Source organism: Pithys albifrons, chromosome 21 (genome assembly GCF_047495875.1).
Source record: "Pithys albifrons albifrons isolate INPA30051 chromosome 21, PitAlb_v1, whole genome shotgun sequence".
NCBI lineage: Eukaryota > Metazoa > Chordata > Aves > Passeriformes > Thamnophilidae > Pithys > Pithys albifrons.
In genome coordinates this window covers 4,377,380-4,393,210 of record NC_092478.1, presented here as the reverse complement: position 1 = coordinate 4,393,210, position 15,831 = coordinate 4,377,380, and the positions used below count along the sequence as shown (strand labels likewise).

The following is a 15,831-nucleotide window of genomic DNA, read 5'->3' as shown; positions in this document are numbered from 1 at the left end:
CCACAGCATGGATGGACACTCTGCAGTGTGGTGGCCTCTGGGACTCCCTTTAGTCACTTGGCAGCACAACATGGGATTTCTTATGTCTATTGTGTCCATTGGAACAATCTTGCCAAGAGCAACTGAGACCAAAGGCCTGGCCTTCGAAATATATGCCTTGAAAAGAAAGCTGCACTTTTGGTAAGGTCCAAATGTATTTCATTCAGCTTTGCTGCTACTCCCACTGTTTAGTTGTAAACAAGTCACCCATCTGGGCTGCACTTCCTGTAACTGTTTTCATCATCACAAGCAGATATTGGCTTTGTGATATTCTGTGTGTGCAGGAAACAGCTTGTAAGAGGTAACCAGAGCAAACACTTAATTGAAGAGGTTAAATGTCTTAAATCACCAGTCTGCAAGGTAGCCACAGACTTTATAGATATAAACCTGAAGTGTTAAAATTCTACATTTCTAGTCCTGCAGGGTTCTCAGTCAGACTGCCCCCTGTCAAATTTCCATCCTGTCTCCATGTCCAGACAGGTCAACTGTCCAAAGGAATGATGCACCAAGTGCTCTCATGGGAGACAAGTGTGAACTTCAGCAGAGCTCTCCTGTAACTATAAAGCTTTTTGTAGCTATACAGCAATAAAACTTTGAAAATAATTTCTGTACATCATAAATAATATGCAGTAAGATGGCAGGATTATTAATACTCAATGCCAAGTGACAAAATAACGTTGCACCCGAATAAGTTCTGTTGAAGCAACGGGTTGTTTTCTCACTGCACAGTTGGCATATCCTGGAGTCTTTGGATTCTGCACTGTGAAGGTTGAATGTGTTTGCATTAATTAATATTTAAAATGTTCTGTGCCCATGATTCCAGCCTCAGCTCCCCAGACAGGGGAGGTGATCACAGAAAAGCCACTGGAACAAACAGCCACTGATATCCAGAGGTCAAGGATGCACAGAAGGGGACAGGGACGTTGGAGACTCCCAGTTTGTGCACAGTTAACACAAAGCAGGGGTTTGGGGTCTGTGGCTGCTGCCAGGATGAGAAGGGGACATGACTTGTTAGCTCTAAGGACATATAGAGAAGGCCACCTGTGTCTGGAGGAGCTGTCAGACTTGCCTGGTTCTCTGGCTTCCCTTGCACTTCTTGCAAGGGCCATCCAAAAAACCTTTCCAAACTTCCCAGCATGTTGGAAAGGTCCTTGGTGTGGAAGAGTGAAAGAGAGCTTTTGCTCCATCTTGCTGTCCTGCTCTGCTCCTGAATTGTTCCTGCTCCTGGTTACACCTGTGGCTTGCCAGCTGACTGCCCTGTGACTCTTGGCTGATTCCCATGTGCTCCCACTTCCCTTTGGACTTGCCTGGGCAGTTCTTTGGCCTCCCAAGCAGAAGTGTGGACAGAGAATGGATCAGTCACTTCCCAACCACATGGCTTCAGGCACACCAACAGAACTGCACATTCCAGTCTGAGGAACTGGGATGTGGCATTGCCTGGGGCTCTGCAGACTGTCTGACAGCACAAAAAGGCAGGTTGGAAAGGGCAGAGACAGACCCAACAGTTCTTATGGCATTCTCATACTGCTCTTCTAAGTGGGTGTCTCTGATGGCCTGTTTCATAAATCATTAAAGAAACTCCTGAATAAATACTTTCTCTGTATCTTCTCCAGTACTAAGGATTAATTTTGCATGAGTCTGTGCATTTACTCTGGTCTTCAGCAGTGACAGAAATTATTTTCCTGGCCAGATTTTATGAATGATGTTCTACATTTATTGCATATTATGACCTTTTTGGATGATAGAAAGTCAAGTCTAGGGATCTTTCTTATTTGTCTTCCCTAATGAACAGTTTTGCAGTATAGAGACACCTGTAATTTACATCCTTTATGTGAGTTTAAAGTAAGCTCATGATTAACAGTTTATATGAAGCAAGGTGGTGAACAGGAGAGTTCATTGACTTTTCAACCCTGGAATCACCCAACCAGTTTCACATTCCAAACAAAATATTTGCTGGGTTTCACACCAGTCTTTTACCAGTGCATATCACAATGTTGCTGTTGGGAAAAACTGAATTTATTAAGGCAGTATATTTTAAAAATTGGCTCCAGCACCACACAGCTGGCAACAAGAAAAAAGTAATCTAAGGCAGCATGTAAAAAACTGTTCTCTAGTTAGGCTGTGAATTTTCCAGTAACTGCCTCCAACAGACCACCCTATGACACTGATTGCAGGCACATAAAGCCTGATTGTTCAAAAGTCATATAAATAAAACGTAGATGTTGAAATGCCAACCTCCCACTATTTGCTTCCAACCTTTTCTTTTCATCTCTTGCTGCTTATTTTGCTTTTTTTCTTTCCTGGTGTCCTTCCTCTCACTGATGTTTTCCTTCAGTACCACCCACTCTTTGCCTCCCAGGACTGAGTGGAGCTTTAATGGCAGAACAGGAGCCAGCAGACAGTGAAAAGAAGATGGGGCAGGAGGTTTGGGGAGCACATCGAGCACCTAAACCCAGACCAGTGCAGGTTATTTGTGTGTGTGCACAACTCACACACCTGGTACCCACCTGAGCAAACCAGTGTCTCACTGGGACAGTTGAGAGAACTTCTAAACTCGAGCCCTGCTCAGTGTGTTTCAGTGTGTAATTTGTAGCCACGAGTTTGACAACTTAGAACCATTCAAAGATGTTTTAATCTGTCACCTCACATGCCATTGCATAAGGACAGGCCACCCATCACTCAGAAAAGAACTGTGAAAATAAAAAAAATAGATTCATTAACCTGGATCACTGCAAAACCCAAGAAACTCTCACTCCTGTTGTCTGGAACTAAAATACATGAAGTACTTCCTGGTTCAGAACATACTTTGTGTAAAGGCTTTACTAAAAGACAGTGCTGGTGTGGTGTCACTTCTTTGACTATTTGGGTTGGTGACAAGTTTTTGTAAATGACTTATTAGACCTAAGTAGGGTGAAATGCACTACAAGTTTATCCCTGTTTTCTTTACTAAAAATTAAGCAAGTTGGTAACAGTTTCAAAAAACCACAATAGGATACATTTTTAAAATGGTTTTATTACCTTAGTAATGCATGTTACAAAAAATGTCTTCCACAGCAAAACACACAAACCAAACAAGTCAAAGTAAATTATGAAACCACTTAATCCAATGTAACAGAGAACAGCAATAAAATTTCAAAACAGCTTTTCCTCCTCTGGAGAATGAAGACTTTTTTTTCCTCTATTGGAACTCCTGACATAGGTCCAATATTGCACTACATTGAGATTTCAATTATTTTCCTCCAGGAGAGACCTAAACATTGTCCTCACAACATGTTTATTTTGTTGGAATAGAAGAAAAACCTGAGAAGGACTGCAACCAGCTCTGTCAGGCCAAGGCAATGTGCTCTTCAACAAAAAGAACATAAAAATGTGGATTTCACACCATGACTCCTCTCAGAGCTCTATTCCCATCAGTTTGTACTGACTTCCCAAGGCAGACCCTCTCCAGCAGCTCAGCTAACATGAGCTCTTCACTCACAAGCTTCAGCACAACTCCACAGTCTTCTGTTCTGTCAGGCTTTCTGCTCTGAGCACCTCTACACAAAGGGATTCTGTGGTGGATGTCCCATACCTGTATCTTTTGGTCCACACTAACATATTGAACAACACCTTCCTGTACTTCTGATGCCAAAGGGCAGCTATAAAGTCACCCAAATTCCTGGATGTGCAGCCTTGGCATCACAGCTCACCCATGTCAGCACTTGTTTCCAGGCTGGCAAAACACCCTTGTGAGGACTGTTCACAGGTTAGTACAACTTACAAAGGGAAAATTGTAGTTTTTATTCCCTGTTCAGTATTTAATGCTATGAGATAATTGACATTTCTTCCCTCTCTCTGCTCTCATTTATTATGGTGACAATGCTTTTGAAGTATTTCATGAATTCCATCCGAACGTCTTCAGGATCTTCCTCCAAGTTGGAGTGTATCAGTTTTAGCTTGTTCAGTGGGTGAGCTTTGGAAGTAAGTAAAAAAACAATTAGGTATATTCCTTTTATAAAAGAAATATTCACAATCAAGGCAAAGTTATGGGACAGCTCATGTTGGAGTCAGCTGGAATTCAGCAGTACCCAATGTCTGATAGCCCAGATAACACATAATGAAGAAGAAATGCAGCAGAGCTTCTCAGCATTACAAACAAATACAGCTTATTGCCAAACTAAAGTCTTCAGACAGTATTATTAAAGCTTAAAGTCTGGTTTTGGACTCATGTTCAGTGAGACAGAATCAAACAATTCAGCACTGAACTGCAGTTTTACTACTGAAGAGATAAGACATTTTTTGACTACTTCAAAATTATGGAATCATGTTATATTAAGTAAGTATTAATATATTAATACTTCAAACAAATACACAGCTCTTTGAACACTGGAACAGGTTGCCCAGAGAGAGTGTGTGTGTTCTCATTGGTATAAAGAGACACAAATAATTTTGCAGTCTATAAGGTACCTATCACTGATTTTAAGAGGTAGATCATTAGCCTTTTATTTCAAAGGGCTCCTGTTCTTTTGATTGATAGAACACAGACTTAAAAGACACCAAAAAAGTGACAGTTAACAAATAACATTCAATAGAAGAACCAAACTACTACTGATGAGGAAATATGGCAGGAGTTCTAATTCCTGTCAGGAGTTCTAATTCCTGGCTCAGCTGGATTCTCACTGTGACCTTAGACCAGCCATCAGAACTTTGCTTGCCTTCACTTTCCCTTTTGTGCAACAGGAATATCCTTGAAATCCATTATTTCTGTTTTTGCAGAGCACCCCAGTGTTCTTTAATTGGCAGATTTAAATGAAAAATGCAAGCCATAAAGTATGAACAACTTTAAAGACACACAGGTGAGTGAAAAACTCTGAGTTACAGATGGAGTTTTCCATCTCCTTACCCAAGGGCAGGTTTTCTGTGTCCTCAGAGCTGCCTGGCTTGTGATGTGCCACCAGGAGACACTGACTGTCCAGCAGTGGCTGCTGCTGCACAAAGCAGGAGTACCACATCTCAATTTCTTTCAGGTGACTGGGCAGCTCAGGGTTGAAGATTATTATTACCCCATGGGAGTCCTTCATCAGAGCTGGCCAGCACGTTTCAAACCTTGAAAAACAGGAGCACAGAAAATGGCAAGATTGACAGCTGGAAAATGGAAACATGCACTCAAACTGCCTCAAGTTTTCTTCTTCCTCCTCAAGAAGACATTTAAGTATTTTTTTTTAATTATAAGATTAATAGTCTTGCCAGTGATCTATCATAGTCCAGCTATTTTATGCTAGTTAGTCACATGATTTGCTGACAATATGGTATTTGGTAAATGCTTATTTAAACTTTTTCCCCAAAGATGGATCTGGCCCATTCTCAATTGAATCTTTTGGAAATCTAGGCCTCAATCATATGTATATATTCTTTGAAGTGCACTCACATAATAGCTTCAAGAAGATAAAGGCAATTACAAAGTGAGCCTCTGTCACCTGTAATTCCACCCCAGGAGCTGGGAGCTTTGCTGTTATATTCAGTCTTTATCCAAAACAAGGTTCAGCTGTGATCATGGCAGAGAGCACCTAATGTCAGATGCTTTACAGCAGAACCCATGAAAGAATACACTGGGCTAAAGAATCAGGAATATTCCTCACTTCAAACAGATCACTTGGTTTAGGCCTGAAGTACAAAACACTTGTATAAACAGAACTATCATGAGTTAGGTAACCTGGAAGAAGCAACAAGGTGCTGGCTTACTTCTGATCACCACTGCAGTCCCACAGCTCGAATCGACACCCAGCTCCCTTGCTGTTCCCGGTCAGGTTTGGCCTCTCATACTCCAGGATCCTGCGGAAATGATGGATACACGAGGGGGTAGGATCGAACACAGCGGAGCTCGGGGGGCACAAAGAGCTCGGGGGTCTCGCTCACCTCACCCCCTGTGTGGGGCTGTAGCTGCCGATCCCTTCCGTGCTCTCCGACACGAAGTTCGCCAGCACCGACTTTCCAGACTGGCAAAAAGACACGCGTAGGAATTTAATGCGCCACAGCGGCGGTGCCCACCTGAGTCCCCGCCACCTGGCTGTCCCTCCCGCTCAGCCCCGGAGCGGGCAGGCCTGGCCCTCCCCCTCCCTCCCTGCCTGCCTGCCGCCGCAGGGACCCCGCGGGGCTGAGGGGATCCCATTTCGGGGGTCCCACTCCGGGGTCCCGCTCACCTCGCGCGGCCCCACCAGCAGCACCTTCACCCTCAGCATGGCGGGCGGGGACGGCGCCCCCCGCGGCCGCTGCCCGGCAACGCTCCCGCGCGGGGCGGGCGGTGATTGGCGCAGCCGCCGTCACGTGACGGCAGAGGCGGGAACGGGGGCGGTGCCGTGAGGGGGCAGCTCCATGAGGGGGCGGTGCCGTGAGCGGGGAGTGTCCCCACAGTGTCTCGGGTTTGTCCGCACACTGTCCCCAAACTGTCCTCGCTTTGTCCTCACAGTGTTCCCACGGTGTCCCCACAGTGTCCCCAGACCGTCCCCGCTGGACCTCGCAGCGACTGCAGTTCGATCCCCGCGTCCCCATTTTGTCCCCACAATGTCCCTGCTCCGTCACCGCAGTCTCCCCGTTGTATCCCCACAGTGTCCCCGCTCCATCCCCGCTCCATCCCCACAGTATCCCAGCTCCGTCCCCACAGTGTCCCCTCAGTGTCCCCACAGTGTCCCGGCGGTGTCCCCACTTTGTCCCCTTTGTGTCCCCAGTGTCCCCGCAGTGTCTCTGTCATGTTCCCGCTCCATCTCCACAGCGTCCCCACTCCGTCCCCACAGTGTCCCGGCAGTGTCCCCACTTTGTCCCCTTTGTGTCCCCAGTGTCCCCGCAGTGTCTCTGCCATGTTCCCGCTCCATCTCCACAGCGTCCCCACTCCGTCCCCACAGTGTCCCCTCAGTGTCCCCACAGTGTCCCTACAGGGTCCCCACAGGGACCATCACCTCTGCAGCAGGACACTGCTAAGAGCTGAAATTGCCTCCAGTATTTTCACCTTAGAAGGTGGATTAACAGAGCCATCTGCTTTCTCCCTATTCTCCCCTCCACCTCGCTCCACAGTGTCCTTACTTACCAACCATCTGTCTTCACACTGCAAACTTCTTGCCAGTTAAGTCCCATCAAGTCCAACCCTTGGTCCAACTCCAGTCCCTTTACCAGATCATGGCACTCAGTGCCACAGCCAAGCTCAGGTTAAAAACCTCCAGGGATGGGGAATCCACCCCCTCTCTGGGCAGCCCATTCCAATCCCTGAGCACTCTCTCTGCAAAGAATTTCCTTCTGCTCTCCAACTTCAATTTCCCCTGGCAGAGCCCGAGCCCATTGTGCCCCCTTGTCCTATTGCTGAGTGCCTGGGAGAAGAGACCAACCCCCAGCTGGCCAGAACTTCCCTTCAGGCAGTTCCAGACTGTGCTGAGGTCACCTCTGAGCCTCCTCTTCTCCAGGCTGAACACCCCCAGCTCCCTCAGCCTCTCCCCACAGCACTTGTGCTTTAGTCCCTTCACCAGCCTCGTTGCTCTTCTCTGGACCTGCTGTCCTTGCCTTGTTTCATTGCAATTTTACCTGCAGATTCTCCTTGAAGGGACGATGAAGCCAAGCTCTTGAAGATTCTTATTAAGGCTCATTAGAGGAAGCAAGAGGCTTTATTAAACTGCAGCTTCTAAGAAAATAAAACATCTGGCAGACAGATGTGCTGCTTCAGAGCTGTTTAGTGCCCAGGTACAATAGCACTTTTAGACAAGCTTTCAAACAGGGCCTCTAGGCACTGCCACAATGTAAATGTTTATAACTAGCACTGCTAATAAATGTGAACCAGAATTGCTCTCACTGAGGGGGTATGGTCTTCTCTATCACATTGGAGGCTCATTTGTAGTTTCACTCCTTACATTGGGATAGTTTGGGATGGTTCAGTGTGGCAGAGGCACCACACCACTCACACAGCATTTTAAACTTCAGAAAACCCTTTTGTTTTCAGGTTGGTGGGACAAAGACAATGAAAAAACACTTGCTGGAACTAGCATTGAATTTGATGCTGTTGTAGTGGATTGGAAATATGTTTTCTGTTTGTGAAGATGCGGGACCAAATTCACAAAGAACTGGGACAGCTCATAGTGAATCCTTTCTGCAGCTGTTTTTTTTTTCCACATTTCAGACCCACAGCTTCCAAAGGGAAGACAGAAAGTGTGGCACGGAGAGAAGAACCAGGACAGCCTCTCATACTTCCACCACATGGCATTAGCTGCCATTAGCACTTGAAGAGAAATGTGTTATAAAGGGAACTATTGTGGACAACAGCACAGAAGAGGGGAAAAAAAGAGTAAGAGGTAACTGGAACTGGGTAAAACTGGCTGTTTGTGCAGCTGCCCAGAAAGCAATTAGGATTAATTTTTAGATGAAGTGTCAGATAGGGTCTTTGTGTGTTTATATTAGCCACTGAAGAGTAATGAGAGCACAGCTAACTAAGGCTGCAATTTTGGGATTTATCCATGTGATTTAGGGCTTGGAGTCACTTTAGAAAGTGGGAATTAAGCTTTCAAGCCACTTAGGGTGACATTTTCAAAGGCATCTAAGTCAAGTACATTTGATGTCATCAGGATCTGCCTTAGGCATATGGGTAAAGTTATGTTAGTTCCTGGTGTATTGTTTGCTGCAAGCACATGTGTATGAATCATTTTGCTTCACTTAAAACTCTTTGTCAGACTAACAGTGAGAAAACTCCAGCAGTTAGTGAACTACTTCCAGACAATCCTGGTCTTTAGGTCTTGCATTTATTAGCTGGCTGGTTTTCCACCACAATGTTTCAGTAGCAAACAAAAATTATCATCTCCAGGTGATTCTCTGTGGACAGATCCTCCTTCCTCCTTTAAAAGCCAAAAGCAACTGCAAGGTATCAATAATATTTCAATAAAACTGTTCTTCTCTCTAGAAATGCCAGTGAGAACACTTGCTGTATCATGGCATGTGATGATTTTTGCCTGAATTGCAAATCAGAGGACTTTGCCTCCAAGCTAGAGCTCTGCAGGTTTTACTGGAAGCAGCAGTAAAATGTAGAGCCAGTCACCTTTCAGAGAATACTTGAGCACTTGCAAACCATTCAGTCTTTCAGAGAACAGTATTTTGCATTGTATTTCATTTAACGTGGCATATAAAATTTTCCCTATGAAAACAACGCAAAAAAAATCTTTCATAAGCTTTTTGTGGCTCAGTGCTGGTACTTTGTTTAATGTCCTGTAACAATGTTTCCAAACTTTGGGGAAAAAAAAACCCAACATACCCTCGAGCACTAAAGTTGTGTGCGAAAATGCTGCCTTGGTTAGAAGTACAACCACATGGCACAGCTCGCCGTGAGAGGGAAGGCTCTGCCTGGTTGCTGTTTGTTGCACCACGTTTATTGTGTGTGTGCACAAACAGCTCTTCAGTGGGTGCAGGAAGGGACCTGCATTACATCCTCCATTTATTTATACTGGCTCATCTGGGGGTGAGGCATAGAATACAGGAATTGAAAGGAAGAAACACCTATTTTTGAGCATTGCAGCCCATTATTAAAAATTAAGGAGAAAATCAATATTGCAATCTTGAAGCTTGTTGCTTAAGAAGCCCAGGGCAGGGATATGTCTCCAGGGCTCAAAGTGTGGTTGATTAAGTAAATGATGGTTTGGATGAAGTGTGGCTGCTCTCTGGAAAAAAGTTTTGGTAGAGTTATGAAAAAGGATGAAATGGAAACAGGACATTAAGTTGCTTTGACAGGGGTGCAATGGAACCCTGTTCTTTGTCATGAACCTGCAGGGTAACACTCAGTTCAGTCTCTCTCAGGAAACCTATTCTGAAATCAATAGGAAAAGCTCATGCAAAACCTGGTTGCTTAGTTCATGCCAACAGATTGTCAAGGACTACAACTCTGACTGATCTGTGGGCTCAAAGTCCTTCCAGAGGAGATGAGGATCTTTATTTCTATTTTATAGATGGAGAAACAAAGCAGAGCAAGGTTAAATGACTTGTCAGAGCAGCCCACCCAGCTGAGAGCAGATCCAGATCAATTAAAATGCCTCTAAGTGTGAGTTCTGGCCACGGCCAGGCAGAGAGGAGGCAGACAGCTCAGCAGACAACTTGATGGCCAGTGTGTTCTCCTGACCAGAGTACTTGAACTCAGTGATAGCTTAAGCAGCCCAGTTTCCCTATGCACCTTCATCCAAGTCAGTGGAGTACCCAAGGGATGAATTTGGCTCACTCCCTTTGTGCAGTGACGTACAGACAAACCCAAGGAGCAGCAGCCTTCTCCCTGGCCACCCTGAGGGGACACACTGAAGTGCTCTGGTCTTTGGGTCACAATACTTGAATCCAGAAGTAGGAATTAGCGCCTATGGTTTAAATCTTCAGATTCAGCTGCAGATGATGTCTCAGAGATGTTTTGCCTGTTCCGAGGTGGTTGCTCTGATCCCAGTCTGTGGAGCAACAGTAACATCTAGTGGCTGAATGTGCCAGTCCCTTCCTCCTTTCCTGCCTTCCCTTCACAAAGTGGAGTTGGAGGGCACACGGTGTGATTGACAGTTTTGACTTGCAAAGCCAACACTCGGGATCTCAAGGGATTTACCATTTTCCTTTCAACCCCCCACCACGTTCTGTTTTCTATTAAAAGTGGTAGATGAAATATGAAACTCTTCCTCCCACCTCCCAGCCCCCTTGGCTTATGGAGGAGGTTGTTCTAGTCCATCTTGATCTGTAGGTGGGTGGGCTGTGAGTGACCGAGCCTACTGCTTCCAGCTTGGAGCACTCGGATTTCTGTAAGGAATCCAAGCTTTCTTCTTTTTCTTTTCCTTTTTCCTTTTTCTTTTTCCTTTTTCTTTTTTTTTTTTTTGTCTGAAAAGGATCAAGCAGCTCATCTGGTGGAGGTTGGTGACCTCAGCGCATTTGATAATGTGGTGTTAACTTGCCTGTGTTACGGCAGACCAAACCAATCAGTTCCAAGAAGTACCATTTCCTAAGATGTGGTATGTGGGATTGTTTGCCTTGATCTACTGGGACTGCTAATTCATCAGAGAGGGACCCCTAGAAAAACAGCATTAGGGAGGAAAGAACCCGCAGATGTTTATTGTGTTAGCAGGAGAGCCCTTCAGAGGGTCTTCATTCCCCCTCACAGGGGAAAGTTTCGATTTTTCCATGGAAAAAAGACATTAGAAAGTATTCCTGCTAAAGCGCAGATCATTTGCATTTGTAAACAGAGCCTCAGGTCTTTGTGGGAGTTACAGTACTGAGACACTGTGGGCTTGTCATAGTCATGCTGCTTGATTTTAGGCTTCTGGTTTAGGTATTCTGAACCACCCATTAGGAGGGTCTTCATTGCCTGTTGACAGAGCCTGGACTGTGGATACTTGCTCTTTTACATATGACATTAACATGTATCACCACCCACTCACAGAATAGCATTTGCCTTCCCTTCACATCCCCAGAGCTCCATCTGTCCTCACAATTACCTGTTTAGGTGGAACTGATTCAATTCAAAGCTTGTCTGGGATGAAAAAATAAAATAAAATAATCAGCTCCATGAACCTGTTCACTGCATAACGGCACAAAACCCCAGTGCCAACAGAAAGAAGGTAACAAGGACAGTGGGGATGGGGCCAAGTGGAACAGGGATGGGACCATTTCTCTTGGCTACTGTGGAGATGTACATTCAATTAAAGGGTTCATATAGTCATACCATTAGTCAGACCTCCTGATTTGGTGTCCTTGATACCTATTTGTGAGAGCAGTCAAAGAGAAATACAGTCTGATGGTGAGAAATGAGGAATATTGTGTTGGGCATCCTTTACTCTTAGAAGAAAGAGTGTGGCAGCCTTGTTGGCCTGGGCAAAAAACCTTCCTCTGTGTTTGGTAAAAATTGTGGCAGAGGTGATAGACCTGAAAGTACCGAAAAAAGACAAAGGATAATGGTTATTTGTGACTCACAAGGGCTCCTGGAACCTTTTCTATTAGACACGAATGCCTTTTGTTTGGAATATAAAATTTCAAAGCCAGCCTTGTTTCTCCCTGGCAGCTCTGGTGTCTGCCACCCGTGTGGGGCTGCAAAGAGCAGAGTTTATTAACATTGTCTGATCTCCTTATTCACTCAAGGCCAGCCCCTCAATGACTTCACAGAAAGAGAGCAAAGAAGTGTGCAGTGTCTTCAGAGGGACTGCCATGTGCCCTATAGGAGAGCAGAGCCTACTGACAGGAAGGTTTTGTTTTCTCTCATTTTCATTCTCTGGTTTGACTTATGTGTTACTTTGGAGTTTGTGGCCAAACACAGGAGTTCCTTAACCCCACGATCCTTCCAGGCATTATGTTTCTGTTAACATCCTGGGTCAAGTCAAGCTGGCTTTTCAGAGGTCTCACATTCATTTTCATTTAAGGCTCAATTACCCCTTGGCAATATGCCATGGGAGACAACAGATTTATACCAGTAATTAGTAAGTTTTGAGAAGTCTGGAACAAAATCCTTGCTCCTTTGCTTTGGTTCCTTTGCTTTGGATGCAGTGATGAATTCCTAACCCTATACCCTCAACTTAAAAATCTGTACCCTTCATTATTTTGCCTCAGTTCCCTTTAAAACCAGTAAAAGTAGCATATTAGTTTCCACTGCTTGACTTACTTGCAAACTCTTCATTTGAAATTCCCTCCTTGGTATCCTTGGGCTCACAAATACACACAAACACACACGTGCGTGTGAGACTGAACGGGACCTGCTGCGACTGAACCTCCTTCCATTTTGGCAGGTGGGGTTTGAAGCAACGTGTTGTGCTGTGTATTTTAAACACCAGCAGGAATGTCTTGGAAATATAAAAAGCAAAGCAGATTGGGTACTATAAAAGAGTTCATATTTAATACAGATTGTTGATCATGTGGTATTAAGTGGCTCGTCATTTTATTGTTCTTCAATAATTTGAGAGCTTAAATCTTCTCCTCTTGGCTTGGCTAGTGATGCTGTCTTGAGCTGGGTTATAAAAATACTGTGCTTCACCTAAGCACAGATTGTTATAGTTTTCATCTTAATTAGCAAGCTGCAGATTTAGATGGATTAATACAATCACTTTCTTTCTTTTGCCATAGAAGTTCAGAAGTATAATCTGTCACTTGTGAGAACATAAAGAATTGAACTGGAAACATTCCAAACTCTTTACTGTAAGTGTTCAAAGATTTAATGGAGTCCTCAGTCATAAAATCTTTAATTTGAGCTAGACCTTTATATTCTCCATTCTTAAATTCACTATTTTTATGTCCAGGGGATTTCCTGTTATCCAAGTATGGACGGAGGCCCTTTATTTCCCTCTGTGTGTGTTTTTTAATTCAAATCAAATGTGTATGTCAGTGGTTGATTGCACTTAACCTCCTTGGGTTCATATTTCTTATTTAATTGCATTACATTTTAAGGTTTAAGGCTATATATTTGCTGCAGTTAATAGCACACTGTGTTTTAATGAAGCTGTTATCTTCTGCAAGTATATACAAAACAATGGAGACTGATTGTACAGGATCTTTCGAAGAAACTGTATCTCAAAGCCATTTAAAATGAATAAACACAGTGGAGAGTTTTAGTTAATGCAGCTCTTTACCTGACACAGCTTCACAACTAAGGAAACGAATGGTTGGGTGATCAAGGCTGTTTGTTCTCCTTGTCCTCGGCCAGGAACTGCACCTCAGCAGGTCCCCGCCGTAGCTGCAGCATCCCAGGGTACGTGGAATGAGCTGTGTTTGTTCCTAAAGATGCTCCAGAAATGCAGCTCAGCTCTTTCCAAAGTCCACTCCCTTCTCTGTACACTGCTCAGGCTCCCTGACTGCCCAGCTTACAGCCCAGCTCTGTAAATCTGTTGTCAGTCAGTGCAGGGGAGGCTCAGAACATGGAAAACAATTGTCTAATTTTAGTGAAACATCTGAAAAAGAAATGCAAGTATTACTTCGAGATCATGTCCAGAAAACCTGGGACAAATCTGCTGTGCTCTGCTAGAACACAGCCAGCTGAGCACCTGTTTCCAATGCAGAGCAGGGCATCACCCTGCAGCTGGGGCACTGCACCAGCTTTCTCACAGCAATCTGAGGATTAAACACTCTGAACTGAGCCAAAAAGGGGTTTTCTCTCAGCCACTTCTTCCCAGGCACACAGCAAGTCTGATAGCCTCGTCCTACCATTCCATCACATACCAAAATTCTCCTTAGTCTGGTCAAAAGCTTTTATTCCTTTTTTTGGGCAACAATCAGTTTAAACATTTCATAGTATCTTGCAGACTTTATAATTTCCTTTCTGCCAAAGAACAATTTATATCTCTCTTTAGATTACATCTCATCTTGCTTCTTTTGTTTTTCCTTCTCTTGTTTCATTTGTTACTATTTATACCATGTCATTTTTATTCCATTTCTATTATCCATACAATAGCCATGATATATAACAGAGCACTGAACCCTGTGTTACAAAGGAAGGCACTGAGAGATTTCCTGATGGCTCTGGTAGGTCAGGGAGTTCAACCAGATCCTTTCTGGGTGCAGCCTGACAGCCCATGTGAGACCCTTTGGCATGGGGGGCTGTGAGCCAGTGTAATCCCAGAGGGTTACTGGGAGATTGGTTTTGCATCTGTAGAGAGATTGATCTCCCTTTGGTGGAAAAGAGAGAGATGAAGAGCATGTCTTGTGGTGAAAGAGGGATCTGTGTTCTGTGTCTGGAGCTGGATATTTGTAAAGCACAATTTAGGAGCTCCAGTTTGGGTCATTCAGAAATGGAAGTGAGGCCCTGGAAAAGGGGTGGATTTTGGAAACCAAGCCCATTAGGTGTGGAATCCATTGCTGACAGTGGAGTATACTGTGAACACCTAAGCTAGCATTAGTGGACATGTGCTTAGCCAAGAAATACTTGGAACCTGCTGCCTTGCAGTGACTTTAGCCCTTAATGCCTGCAATGATTCTTTCGTATTTAGCACCTTAGCTGCCTTTTTATGGCTTCCATGGAGGACTCTGGAAGGTTCAAGAGAGATTAGGTGGAGAGACAGCTAAAGAGCAACACAGGGCCACTGAACAGTGCTGGGGTTTGCTTACATGATTGCTCCCCTTAGAATGTTGAGACCCAAATGTTCATAAAGGTAAATTGATAAATCTGGAGAATATTCTCCTTAAATAATCCTCAGAGCTCCCAGCCTAGCACACAGCTGTAGGAAAAAAGATCCCAACAACTGAACAGGATGTTGGGTTGCATTATGCTAAGAACAGGGTATATATCAAAAAGGTGTTATTGTTATTACTTAAACCACTGGTGAGTTCTTGTTGAGTTCTTTTCAGTACTGCTCAGTCTGCCTGAGAAGGACATGATTAAGGCATAAAGCAGGAAAAATGACAGTAATACTGTGCCTTTTAGCTCTGAGTTATAAAGCAACACTGAAGGGCTTTGGTATTATCTTGTTTAAAACGAGATCTTGCAGTGATTTTAAATGATTTTAAAATAATGAAGGGGATTAATCCCCTTGAAGCAGACAAAGTCTGTGAAAACAAGGAGACAATTTGGAAAACAGGATCTTGGGAAAAGAATGAAAACAGAGAAGGGAGAGGCTCATGTGAATGCTCCAAGAAATATGTAATGCCAGTTAGCAGAGGGGTCCCGTGGATCTGGATGTGCAGTGCTTTGGAGCAGAGTCAGGTGGAGACAGAACTGTAAGGAAAATACAGGGGTGACAGGTGGGTTGTGGCTGTTTCCCAGTGACACACAGAGACAGTGAAAGCCACACTGGAGCAAGGAGCAAACAGGAGGTCCTGCAGCCCCTGGGGTGAGATCCAGCATGGGCAAGGATG

The 15,831-nt window shown here is 44.4% G+C and overlaps 1 protein-coding gene across 1 annotated transcript; it reads right to left on the bottom strand.

Annotated features, from left to right (window-relative positions):
- Nucleotides 1-3,038: 3,038 nt before the first annotated feature.
- Nucleotides 3,039-6,301, bottom strand: IFT22 (intraflagellar transport 22). Its single transcript, XM_071575336.1, has 5 exons — nt 6,219-6,301; nt 5,935-6,014; nt 5,761-5,850; nt 4,922-5,124; nt 3,039-3,991 (listed from the first exon to the last, which is right to left on the bottom strand). The coding sequence occupies exons 1-5, from the start codon at nt 6,255-6,257 to the stop codon at nt 3,843-3,845; spliced, it is 561 nt and encodes a 186-aa protein (XP_071431437.1). The 5' UTR covers nt 6,258-6,301; the 3' UTR covers nt 3,039-3,842.
- Between the last annotated feature and the right edge of the window lie 9,530 nt (nt 6,302-15,831).

Coding starts and splice junctions, on each gene's coding strand:
- IFT22 (XM_071575336.1), bottom strand. CDS start 6,257: ATGCTGAGGGTGAAGGTGCTGCTGGTGGGGCCGCGCGAG. Junction 6,015..6,218: donor TGCTGGTGGGGCCGCGCGAG/GTGAGCGGGACC, acceptor TCTTTTTGCCAG/TCTGGAAAGTCGGTGCTGGC. Junction 5,125..5,760: donor GACTGCAGTGGTGATCAGAA/GTAAGCCAGCAC, acceptor CTGTTTTTCAAG/GTTTGAAACGTGCTGGCCAG.